Source organism: Amblyomma maculatum, chromosome 1, assembly GCF_055883805.1.
Source record: "Amblyomma maculatum isolate TAMU_Amacu chromosome 1, ASM5588380v1, whole genome shotgun sequence".
Lineage (NCBI taxonomy): Eukaryota > Metazoa > Arthropoda > Arachnida > Ixodida > Ixodidae > Amblyomma > Amblyomma maculatum.
In genome coordinates, this window is record NC_139344.1 from 136,450,999 (window position 1) to 136,464,457 (window position 13,459).

Genomic DNA, 13,459 nt, shown 5'->3' on the forward strand with positions numbered 1-13,459 from the left:
GAGGATTTTGCACAGAGTTTAGTTTCAAAAAGGTTGCAACGCATGCTTAATCTTTCACAATAAAATTGTAGTGCCTCAATGTCAGTATGAAAAGGACTTAAGTACATGGTTATTTTGGGACTGTTATGTATGGCTGCTGTTGACAGTAAATGGAAGGCAGTTCTATAAAAAAAAATTTAATGCTTTGAATCTAAAGTGGAATGGTTGGGATTTATTGGTATCTCTATCGAAGAATATGTGAAAAAAGGTTGATGTAATTATTTTTATCGATAATTGTGCCTTCTGTTTGTAATTGTAACCCTTCCAGCTGGTAATTTTAATGCTTCTCAGCCCGCCGTAGTCCAAAGTTTCAGCAGAGGGATATGTAAGTCATGCCAAGTGATCTAGGTATTTTAGGGAGCAAATACACTTCCTTAATTCCTAAATATTTAGCTTGGTTGTTCATTCTTCTTTAACTTATTTTTTTTTTAATTCAAACTGGCCCTGATTGAACTGAAGACTGGCACAACTGGGAAAGGCTAAATCAAAATATATTTGGCACAAAGTAGTGATATTAGCAGAAACCTCTATGAAATCAAAATGAGTGGAAAAGTGGAAAACAGCAAAATTTTTTATGGCTTTCATATTACACCTGCAAAGCAGAATGTAGGTTTTGGCCTCGGTGACTCGAGAAAGAGAGTGCTTGCACATGACCGACGTGCTACTGGGATTGAGGCCTGCTAAGAAAGCGTCTTGTGTTGGAATTTCACCCAGTGATCCATGACTGTGATGGCCACTTCTACTTGAGAGCACATGAAGGAGCCTACCTTGCTGGTGGCTTTGAGCCTAAAAGTAAGCCTGTCGACATTAGTATCCTTCCATCTGGAGAACTGGGAACACTTCCAGAAGACTGGGACCAGTTCTGTGAGCTTTTCACTCATACTATTTCTTACTGCATTCATGTAGCAATCCCTGCTGACTGTAATTTGAAAGTTTCATACATTTGTTTTACTGTAGCTTCAGGAGATTTATACGTCTTGCAGCATGATGCAACTTAGTGTCAATTTTTATGTATGGATGTACTAGTGCACTGGTGGATAAGCCTGTGTGCTTACTAGTCCTAGTTTTGTTTTGTTGCAGTCTAGATTTTTAACAATGAATTGAGTGAGCATTCAAACATAGAAAGAATAATTACTTAGAATATGGCTGTAATAGCATGCACGTGCTTACAGAATCCTGTAATAACATAGTATAGGCAACTTACATTGCCTTGCATTGCTATCTTGTTTTTCGTTTTTTAGATGTTAAACTACAGCTGTGTGTAGCAGTGGCGTAGAGGTAGAACATCCGCATCACGTGCAAGGGGACCGTGGTTTGAATCCCGGTGCCGCACAATTCCCCACCGGATTAAAAAAAAATAATAATCTACATATCGATGGAATTGCATAAACAGGTTTGGGGTGCGACCTGATGCCTGTGTACACCTCCGGAAACGCACTCCCTCACGAGAACAGGATTTGGCCACCCTGGTGTAGCAATTGGCTGCTACCTTCTATGACCACTCCAACAAACTCCTGGTCCTTAGATTCCAGCAGCTGCAGAGCAACTGACCACGGCAGCGGTCAGAGCTGTGATGCAGCAAAGCGTGCTAAGAATCTCTGGCTCCAAACAGGCTGCCATTGGAAAATGACCCTGGCAAAGTTTAATGCTAGAACCCTAGCTAGTGAGGCTAGTTTAGCAATGCTCTTCGAGGAACTAGCGAGCAAGAAATGGGACATCATACGGCTTAATGAAGCTAGGAGGCCGAATGAGGTATGTACTGTACTGAAGGGTGGGCATGTTTTCAGTTATTGAAGCTTACCACAGAGACGAGAACTAGGAGTGTAGGGTTTCTAGTCAATAAGGATATAACTCGTAATATAGATCAACTCTATAGCATTAATGAGAGAATGGCAGGCATTGTAATTAGGCTTAATAGGTGCTATGAACTGAAGATTGTACAGGCCTACGCACCTACATGTAGTCGTGATGACCAGGCAGTTGAAACCTTCTATGAAGTGGGGAAGGTAAAGACGAAGTATACTGTATTAATGGGCGACTTCAACGCCAAGGTAGAGAATAAGCAGGCTGGTGACCAGGCAGTGGGTGACTATTGCATTGGTTCTAGAAATAGCAGGGGGGAGGGGGAGTTACTAGTTGAGTTTGCGGAGTGCAGTAGCTTAAGAATCATGAATACCTTCTTCATCAAATGGAAGAACCGGACGTGGACATGGAAGAGTCCTAACGGGAAGATTAAAAATGAAATTAACTTCATACTGTGTTCTAACCCTGGTATTATACAGGATGTAGAGGTAATCAGAAAGGTGCGATGCAGGGACCACAGGATGGTAAGATCTCAAATTAGTCTAGATTTAAAGAGGGAATGAAACAGATTAGTAAGGAGGAAGTTCATCAACAAATTAACCGTGAGGGGGAAGGCAGAAGAATTCAGAATCTTGCTACAAAATAGATATTCAACGTTAACCGAAGATGATGACCTTAGTATAGAAGCGATGAAAGGTACCTTCAGAGATATCATTACTGAGTGCATGGTAGAAGTAGGTGGTAGGATAGTTTGAGAGGATATCTTCAAATTATCTAAGCGGACGAAAGATTTGGTCAAGAAACGCCAAAGCATGAAGGCCTCCAACCCAACAGACAGGATAGAATTAGCAGAGCTATCAAGGGTAATCAGTAGGTGCAAAGTGTCCGACATAAGGATGTATAACAGGGAAAAAAAATCAAGCATGCTCTAAAAAATGGCGGTAGCCTTAAAGTGGGGAAAAGGAAATTAGGCATAGGTAAAAATCAGATGTATGCGCTAAAGGACAAGACAGGCAATGCCATCACGAATATGGACGAGATAGTCAAAATTCTATACTGATCTATACAATAGCCAAAGTATTCAGGACAGTAATGAGATTGGCTGTAGTGAAGAGCAGTCAGACGCTCTGCTAATGACAAAGGACGAGGTTAAGAAAGCTTTAGAAACCATGAAAAGGGGGAAAGCAGCTGGGGAAGGTCAGGTAACTGCAGATTTGTTGAAGAACGAGGGAGATATCATGCCAAGAAAACTGTCCACTCTGTATACGCAATGCCTGGTGTCATCGACGGTACTGGAATCATGGAAGAATGCTAACATTATCTTAATTCATAAGAAAGGGGAGGCTAAAGACTTGAAAAATTGCAGACCAATCAGTATACTAGCCATTATGTACAAGGTATTTACTAAGGTAATCGCTAACAGAATTGGGACAACCTTAGGCTTCAATCAAGCTAAAGATCAAGCAGGTTTCAGGAAAGGGTACTCAACTATCTATCATATCCATACCATCAACCAGATGATAGAAAAATGCTCGGAATATAACCAGCCCTTATACATAACATTCATCAATTACGAAAAAGCATTTGACTCGGTAGAAATATCGGCAGTCATGCAGGCAATGCGAAATCAGGTTATGGACGAGCCATATGTGAAATTACTGGAAGATATATGTAGTGGCTGCACAGCAACCATTGTTCTGCATAAAGAAAGTAACAAAATTTCCGTAAAGAAAGGTGTTAGGCAAGGAGACATGATCTCCCCAGTACTATTCACAGCTTGCTTAGAGGAAGTATTCAGTGACTTGGAACGGGAGCAGTTAGGGATAAGGGTAGATTGAGAATACCTCAGTAATTTGCGATTCGCTGTTGACATTGTTTTGCTGAGTAACTCGGGATGAATTAAAATGAATGATTGATAACCTAGACAGGAAAAGTGGAAAGGTGGGCTTAAAAACCAATATGCAGAAGGCTAAGATAATTTTCAATATCCTAGGGAAGGAAAAAGTTTGCAATAGGTAGAGAAGCACTGAAAGTCATGGAAGTCTGCTTAGGACAGGTAGTAACTGCAGATCTGGATCATGAAAGAGAAATAACTAAGAGAATAAGATTGGGATGGTGTGCATTTGGCAAATACTCGCAGATGATGACTAGCAGCTTACCGGTATCGCTCAAGAGGAAAGTATACAACAGCTGCATCTTACCTGTACTCACCTATGGGGCTGAAACGTGGAGGCTAATGAAGAGGGTTCTACTTAGATTGATGACAATGCAGAGGACTATGGGCAAAATGGTAGGTGTAACGTTAAGAGATGGGAAGGGTGCAGAGTGGATCAGAGAAATAATGTGTTAACAACATTGTAGTGGAAATTAAGAAGAAGAAATGGACATGGACAGGGCATTTAGTGCGAAGAGAGGATACCCGATGGTCTCTTAGGGTAAAGAATTGGATTTCAAGGGAAGGAAAGCATAGCAGAGGGCGACAGAAAGTTAGGTGGACGGATTAGGTTAAGAAGTTCGCAGGGGTCAAGTCGAAGCAGGTAGCACAGGACTGGGCTAATTGGAAAAAATATGAGAGAGGCCTTCGCCCTGCAGTGAGTGTAGTCTGGCGGCTGATGATGATGATAATAGTGGTGATGATGATGGAACTAGAGAAAAATCAAAGGTTAGGAAAAGGCGAATTTTAGTCAGGCTGATCATAGGCTGAAGATGATACATATAGGATTTCCTTGTAGGTACTGGTTCATGGTGCAGACGAGTAGACAAAATAAAAGTTTTTTTTGTTTGTTTGTTCCATCTATTATTTTAAAATTATCTCCTTAGGCCAATCTGAAGAACTTGAAGGGACGCTGTGAGTAGCTTTATCCATTTTGTATTTGAAAAAAAAAATTGTTTGCCTCGCTTTTTGTGGCAATGTTGATGATCACTATCAGCAAAATAGGTATTTATATCTGGTGATTTATCGGGGAGTCGAAAATATAATATTTTTATCTTCCCGCACAACTGAAACTTATGATGTTGAGAAAATCATGAAGTGCATGACATTGTAGTCTCACCTCAGAGGTGCGCATACAAAAAAAAAAAAAAAAATTGATGTTATCAAGTTTACATTGTCTTAACTTAGCACTTGTATTGGGCTTGTGAAAGAATAAGTGTTTGAATTTTTGTTACTGGAAATAAGATTTTCCTCTGTGTGCCTTTGTATTGAAGTGGCACTGAAAATTGTTGATATTGAGCCAAAAGGCCTCTTTTGCTTTTTAGTCAGCTTCTGACCACCGCATTGCAGTGTTTGCTGATGCTAAATTTATACCACTGTCACACGGACATTTCGAAAGCCCTTGAACCTATTGTCCATCGACTCAAAGGCCTTTGAACGCTGCCACTTGGGTGTTTTCAATGGCCAATGAGTCGATAGTCTATCGAGTCAACGGAACAGCTCAGAACTCGTATCGATATCTCGAAGGCCTTCGAATGTTGCGCAGGGTTGCTAGCGTTAACCCGAGGAGTGTCATGCGCACTCTCGTGCACAGCACGCTTACGATACAAAAACATGAACAAACGTTATTATTTCATATCCTTAATTTACACAGTAAAATATTAGTATGTGCAATAATTTTAAAATATCATCGCTTTTTTTTAAGGCGCAATAGTTTTGTACTCGCTAGCGCTGTTACCTATGCCACCGAGAAAAGCTAGCACAATGACACACACAGCCATATGAACGTCGACGCGTATAAAAAAAAAAAGTAGTTCTTTAATAACAACTAAAAACCTGCAGTACTAAAAAAAAGAAAGGTAACAGTTATATTTTATTTTGCATTTATAGAAAGATTTTAGTTCTTCAAGCAAAACTGAGAGCAACAACAGTGGCGCCACAAAAGTTTGGCGCCAAACACCAGAACTATTTCAACAACCTTTGAGTTTTGCCGTGTAGCAGCAACACAACTTCGAGCTCGAAGGCTATCGAAATCTCGAAGGCTATCGAATCAATTGCCTTTGAAAATGACTGTGTGACAGGGATTTAGCCTAAAGTTGTAAAGTTGTAATAGCATTATGGTATCAGAATCAGAAAAGAAGGTGATATCAGAATCAGCCTGCCAGGACCCTTGCATTCACATTACTCCTAGGCCACGCAGGTGCGTTCATACGGCTTGGTTTAAAGCGGGGCTGCTCATGTGGGGTAGTAGCCCACACTATCGCATCATGCCCTTAAAGGCGGAGGAGTGTAAGTGTCCCCCATAATTTTTTTGACTGAACATTCTGATTGCATAACCACTGCCCTATGTCTTCCGAAAAGCTACCTCTGCCCGTGTAAGGATTGTTCTTGCGAAACCGGCACTGGGGAACCTGCAGCTACATTTTAATCATCAGCACCATGGGCTGAGCAGCCAATAAAAGCCAAAGTAGCTATGGCTGGTCGCATTTAAGTTGCATTTCATGTTTGTGGTTGCAGCTGCTTGTACGTATGTTTTGGGTCAGCTGGGCCTCCTGTATGAGCTGTTATCGAAGCCCAGGGAAAGATATTGGCAGACGTTCTTGCGATCTTGTATCTGATTTTTCTTGCTTGGTGGCAGGGAGAAAAGGAGAACATTTTGCATAACGTGTGGATCAAATGTCAGCACTTCACACGGTGGCAAAGGTGAATTGAAACTGATACTGGAGCTGAATTCTGCTCATTAACCTTTGAACGTTGCTGCTGGTGAAGGGTTGTCAGTCTGGACCATGCGTTGAGAAAAACTGCTCAGACAGGTTTTTGAAGCCAGATACTTACGTAACTGCAGGGTCCCCTCTAAAGGGCGCTTTGGGCACCACCTAAAAGTTAGGCCGGACTCCCACTCTCCTCTCCCCTGCTGGTGCTAACAAAAAAACTCCCGATGTTTTATCTCTGCAGGTTGGCAGGCATGCATATGCTATCCCCAAAACCAGCATAAAAAAAAAAAAATAATAAATGAAAGCTGGCATTTTAGTTTATACCTTAATGCTTATAAAAATTATAATTGATGTAGCTTAAATGCACTGTGTTCATCTCACTCAAATGGTTTATGTTCATGTGCTGTAGAAATGGGTATATATTTTGTTTTATGAATTATGTCTAAAGTTTATGTTTTAGAAAAAAAAAAAGCTAAGTGAAATGTAGTGATGGTTTATTTAGCATTTTGTTTTTTAGTTAAAGATCAGTGGAGGACTGGCATTTCCTGAGCATAGCTCATTTTCGCCATACACAAAATCATAGTGTAGATAGCTATAAATAGCTTCATATACTTATATATATATATTTTTTTTACATGGAAGATATCCTTTTGAAGGAAATGCTCTTCCGGTTTCCGAACTTGGGAAATGTAGAAGTGGACAAGCTTTACAATTGTCCAGAAAGCTTCACACCTGACTGTCGTTGGATCATTGGAGAAGCTCCGGAGGTGAGCAACATAAACATGTATGTCGCAATACAAACCCTAGTCGCAAACATGTTCCCAATAGGAGTTGTGCATTTCTCTTGGATGTTAGTAAACACACCTTGTATATCCTCTTCAGGCGCTGCGTCCACATATGTGGACGCGACCCAAATTTCATTATATGTTTGCACTGAGTGCGAATTTCTGCCTTTGAATTTAGCACCCATAACATTTGGACCCGTCCTGTCGAGTATGTGGCGCTATCTCGTTACTACAGCGAAATGCGTTTGTAAACAGCAAGTAAAGATGGACGTCACAGCATCTTACGGCGGGACGAATCAGTAGCTCTTATTTTTGTATGCCTCTTTCTAAACCGATGCCTAATAATACTATTTATTTTAATGAATGTGTCAGTAAGGGAATGTAGATGTTGCATTCCAGATTTCATTATCTTAGATATAGAAAAAGTGCTTCAGAGGACTTTCAGAGTTTTGTTTCCACATTTGTGGACATGACATCTTAATGCTAAGGTTGTTAAGGTGGCACATTCTGTCCGCGGTGCTTCTTATTTTGTGCAAGAGCAGCGCGCTGATTGCGTGCAGGGGTCCCAGTCTTAAAGGTGTCAAGGTATTCTCAGAGGAAAACATTTATTCGTGCTTTATGATTAGTTAGAAAATGCAGAAAATGTTGCAGTGTTTTCATTCATGTATAGCAGCTTTGAGGTGCCATGACCACATATGTGAACGCGAATAAAATGTAAACATTTTTGCATAATCTTTTATATTTGAATTCTGCCTGGCATAGCAGCTTTGAGGTGCCATGACCACATATGTGAACGCGAATAAAATGTAAACATTTTTGCATAATCTTTTATATTTGAATTCTGCCTGGCATGGTGCAAAAAAGAATTTTTCTTTCAGAAAATTTAATTGGGGACTGAAGGGGATATTATATTATTGTGTTGCAGTTGGTGCCACTTGAATAGGCGTGTTTTAGGCTGGCTAAAAAAAAAAAATAGGAAGGTCTTTGGCGGTGCATATCTTCTACTAAGCTTTCTTAGACACACATGTGGTAAGTTTATCTAAGATGAATGCCGCATGTTGTTGCATGTTACAGCACAGTGTGGCTTCGGTCTTGTTTATGACCACAATTTATGCTGCCGCTTTATCGTTCATCATAGCTGTACTGTATGTGGATGCTGTCAATCCTTATTTTTACATGTTCGGGATGCAATGCATTCTAAATATAGCAGTTAAAACTTAGGCTTTCGCTTAACTAGATCGCGCCATAGTGTTTGCGTATTTTGTTTGGTGTACAAAAATAAAAGTTACTTTATTGATAGGCTATTAAATGCATACATATTTTTTCTGCATTGGTGTCATTGGCTACAATTTCGAAATGACAGTTTGCCTCTGTATAAAGTAATTATGTTTAGCGTTTCCAGAACGCTGTACTGAAACTCTCTTTCGGGATAAGTTGCTTGAGCACTTCAACATATTTTCTTCAAGCTACCACACTGTACTAAAGTGCTATACTAAAGCTCTTTATTAATTTGTACATTATGAATGTAAACAGGTCTAACCACAAAATCGGTTGTTTGCGGCTGTCGAAAAGTGCTTAAAAGCTTGAACAATTAGTGTCAATTATTCAATTAGGTGCACTGCACAAAATGCATTGGCTTGCTCGATAGGGACACTGTAGGGGAAGGCTCTGGGGTTAATTTCGATTTCAATTTAATTTCCAATGTGAAGTTCTTTATGTGCACAGTTATCGCACTGGCCCCCTGCGTTTTGCCTCTGTCAAAACGCGGCTATCATGCCTGGTATCGAACCTCATCCTCGGGCTCAGCAGTTGATTGCCCAAACCACTGAGTCACTGTGGTGAGGCCGTGTATGTGAATGCTACTACACTGGTGCCATTCTAGTAGTGGGTACCAGCTGGTGTTAAAGGAGTATAGACACCTCACTTTTTGGGGTTCGTGTTTTACCCTTTACAATGGCGGTCAAAACATTACTGTATATGGATCACCATGCAGTTTCACCTATGGCTGCTGAATAATTTATAATCGAATTTCTTTTCTCCCCCTTTTTTGTTTTCAACAGCCGAGCGACGGCTGTGACGTCGAAGTCAAGTCTAGGTCACATGAGGGATGAAAAAAATTGTGATATAATCACTCCTCTGTCATTTAAATTCGCTACAACACTAAAGCCAGCCTGCCTCAAGAACAGTAATCACAAAAAGTGAATAGTCCACGATTATATTGGCTGTATTTTCATGCCGCGTGTGACCTAGACTTGATTGTGACATCATAGCCATCTCTCGGCTGCTGAAACCAAAACTGGTGAGGAAAGAAAATTCAGTTATGAATTATTTAGCGATCGTAGGTGAAAACCACTTGGTGAGCCATGTACAGGAATGTCTTACGCATTATTAACAAAGAAAGAATGCCACCAAAATCTGGTGTCTATAGACACCTTTAATGCTTGACATGTGCAAACTGAAACGCTGTACGTATCGACCTGCAGATCTATCTTAACGCTTATTGTACAGTGCTGGTTTGTTCACAGTCGGATTTTGCTTGGAGGTTACTTTTTGGAGTGTGCCTCACTCTGTAGTGTGCTTGACGAAGATATCTTGCTGGTTTGTGCAATAGGAGTGAATAAAACAATCATCCATGATCATGTCTTTCTTTAAAAACAATGGGCTGAGCTAGTCGCATGGAACCAGTGAAAGAATATTTGATTTTTCTGGCACTCTTTTTCCAAGAACCTAGTTCACTGATCGTTTCCCACCGCTTGAGTCAAGTAAAACCTCATGTCATACATCTCAATAGGAAGGCCTCAGTATTCAGCCTCCGTGGGGAATTCGAAAGTGAACAGGCCAACAGTAAAGGAAAATGAGTTTTCTGTAGGTGTTGGCATAACTCACTGGCTAATGCATAAGTGTATGCTGCAGTAGTGTTGGCTGTGATAATTGTGTATGAACACTGGTTAAGGACACTGTGTGTGTATATTTTCAGGCCAAGAACTATTTTGTTGCTTCTGGAATGAAGTCAGTTGGCATCGAGGCTGCTGGTGGCTTGGGAGAAGTTACAGCAGAATGGATTGCGAAAGGAGAACCCAAGCTTGATCTCTGGGACATTGACATTCGAAGGTTTATTGGCATTCATAACAATGCTCATTTTCTTCGAGATCGCATGACTGAAGCACCGGGTATGCAGTTATTTATCTGGGCTGTCTTAGAGCCTCATTTTCTACTCTGCTGGGGTATCACTTCAGTAGTGAAAGAAAGATCATTTTTGTTTGATGTGCTGTATCATTCTTGCTTTCCTGAAAAAACCTACTATAACTCCATCACTTGTTCAGTAATAAATGTAGCAGTATGTATATAATATTCAATTTTTTGTTATTGGCTCATGTAAATGGTAAATAGCTTCCATTAATTGCCTCTTCAGTGTTATATCTTTTACATATGTTCCAGTTGCATAAATGATCAGCAGGATAATAGAGCATTGGCTGCAGTGTACCTCTGTGTGCATCATAGCAATGCTGGCTGCAGCGCTTCGACATTATCTGAACTGGTGCTCTGAAAAACAGAGATGACCACTTAATCTTTTTGAGCTTGCTCTTTTACTAAATCACCAATCTCTTTATAGTACTTTTTAGCAGCCGTTCTCATGGTAGTAGTCATGGCCAGAGCTAGGAACAGTTCTGACCATGTTACATCGTTATGTGCTCAACCATTGCTCTTGCAGCCGTTGTAACAAGAGTAGTGGCATCGCAAGGAGGGTGCGGGGGGGTGTGGTCCGCACCGCCTGGGTGCAGGGCTCAGGGGGGTGCAACTGCACAGTGAGAGGGACGAAGGGGGGGGGGGGGGGATGAATTATTGTGTAAAGACGTGAAAAGGCACACATTGGTGCCGCTGAGACACTGACTGGCAAGTGTGACCTCGTAGAACGAATTATTCTCTTGTGAGCAGTGCTTGAAAGCACGTCTTAGTCTATGTCAGAGTCTCCGCACCATGTTGATGTTGGATCAGGCCTGTGTACGTGCGTTTAACCTGGAAACACCAGCATTAACTCAATACCCGTCGGATACCCCTGCGCGGTAGCGTGTTAGACGACACCCGTCGGTGGGCTCGCCGCTGCATCATCTCTATTTGTGTATGTGCAGCTCACTCTCCTTTCCCAAACGACGCATCACCTCTATTTGTGTATGTGCAGCTCACTCTCCTTTCCCAAGCTATGCATCGCGTCTATTTGTATATGTGCAGCTCACTCTCCTTTCCCAAGCGACGCATCGCCTCTATTTTTGTATGTGCAGCTCACTCTCCTTTCCCAAGCGACGCATCGCCTCTATTTGTGTATGTGCAGCTCACTCTCCTTTCCCAAGCGACGCATCGCCTCTATTTGTGTATGTGCAGCTCACTCTCCTTTCCCAAGCGACGCATCGCCTCTATTTGTGTATGTGCAGCTCACTCTCCTTTCCCACGCGACACATCGCCTTTATTTGTGTATGTGCAGCTCACTCCTTTCCCAAGCAATGCACCGCCTTTTTGTGTATGTGCAGCTCACTCTCCTTTCCCAAGCGACGCATCGCCTCTATTTGTGTATGTGCAGCTCACTCTCCTTTCCCACGCGACGCATCGCCTCTATTTGTGTATGTGCAGCTTACTCCTTTCCCAAGCGATGCATCGCCTCTATTTGTGTATGTGCAGCTCACTCTCCTTTCCCAAGTGACGACCGCTGGCAGTATCTCTCCGGCAGTCTTTTGTCTTGTTCATTTATCTCCTGTGCCTTTCTTGCTCCTCGGCCCAATCACAGATCTGCCTCACACTTTCAAAATGCCGAAAGGCACGGAATGACTGTTGTTCAGTGGAATGACAAGTCTGATTACTACACGCTGACAAAAAAAAAAATAATGAGGAGGAGGGCACCTTTAGCAAGGCCGGGTGCTTTAAAAGGGGAATTGAGAATGAATGTACTCAAGGGTGCTCACGCAGTGCATTATGCGGGTCTTAACTTTTTTTCTTAAAAAGGCAAAGTCATTAAAATTGAAATTATAAAGCGTTACAACAATGAGCCTGGAGATGCCCACTCTTTTTCGGAAATATGTACTTTTGATGTGATGTTTTACTGAATTTATTAGTCATGGGGACACGATCGCTGCGTCCTATAGTGTTAAAAAGAAAAAAAATGCCACTTCACTCGCACTGCTTAGTTGGGTGCAGAGCAAAGCTGACTTCAAAGCAAGCCATGAGGACAGAGGAGGTAGAAAGGAAGTTGCAATTCAGTGCTTAAAACGTGGGGGTGCAGGTAACCCTAGCGACGCCAATGAACAAGAGCATTGCATTTTGCTTTGTGTATTCACTGTGCCTATGTTGAGAAGGACAGGTGTAAGTTGATTTCATGAGTAGACATCATAATTGTATTGAAGTTTACCTTTTGTGTTCTTAAATATTCAATGGAAAGCAGTGTATTGTCCATCACGTTTTTGCATTATCCAGCACATTTCCTGTTGCGCATTAGAGCTTTCCTAGCTTCAACTTTTCTGTGGTTTGAGTGCGTGCGCTGTTGTTAAAGCCAAAGACACTTTAATTTCTCATGCTGCTTCTATTCTTACCATGGCAGTGAAATTCTTCATGCAGAGTTTCGTACACTTAAAATGAGCTGTAAAAATTGGTAATCAAGAAAATATCTCTTAGTTTGTGACAACTTGGTGGGGGTTCATCAGTCCCACTTTGTTATGGTCACCACTGGAAGAAAAAAAAGTATTTCTTTCCTTGATGTTTAGCATGATTGTAGTTGTGTTTTACTTGTGTGAGTGCAAGCAGAGAGGCCTTTACAGGGCACATTCAAGATTAAGAACAACATAAAGAAATTCAACTGATGAATTTATCATTGTAATTTGAAATGCTCCATGGTAATTGTTTTTCGTAGCATTTAGTTAATTATGTAACAAAAAAAAGTTATGCTCGCATTGTCGCTCATTTTTTTTATTTATAACATGTTATTCATGCCTTTCACATATTTTAGCCTATACTTTGCACACTACAGAAAAAGCAGTACAAAATTTGTAGTAAAGTCTATATCCTGGACTTTAAAATATGTAATTTGTGGCTGACCCTGTTACAAAGGTCAGAAATCTGCTTGAGGAAAAATTTTTTTTTGTGTTCCAAAACCTTTTGTTTACATTGTTACTCAGTTCCTAAGAGCTGGATGCAGGCAT

The 13,459-nt window shown here is 41.1% G+C and overlaps 1 protein-coding gene across 1 annotated transcript in view; it reads left to right on the forward strand.

Moving 5' to 3' along the window:
- Positions 1-13,459, forward strand: part of LOC146204010 (pyruvate dehydrogenase phosphatase regulatory subunit, mitochondrial) — a 104,215-nt gene that overhangs the window by 51,587 nt on the left and 39,169 nt on the right. The window contains exons 9-11 of the mRNA XM_084589059.1: positions 754-903; positions 7,132-7,256; positions 10,252-10,444. Of these exons, the coding sequence (XP_084445185.1) occupies positions 754-903; positions 7,132-7,256; positions 10,252-10,444 (468 nt within the window). The remainder of the gene's footprint in view (positions 1-753; positions 904-7,131; positions 7,257-10,251; positions 10,445-13,459) is intronic.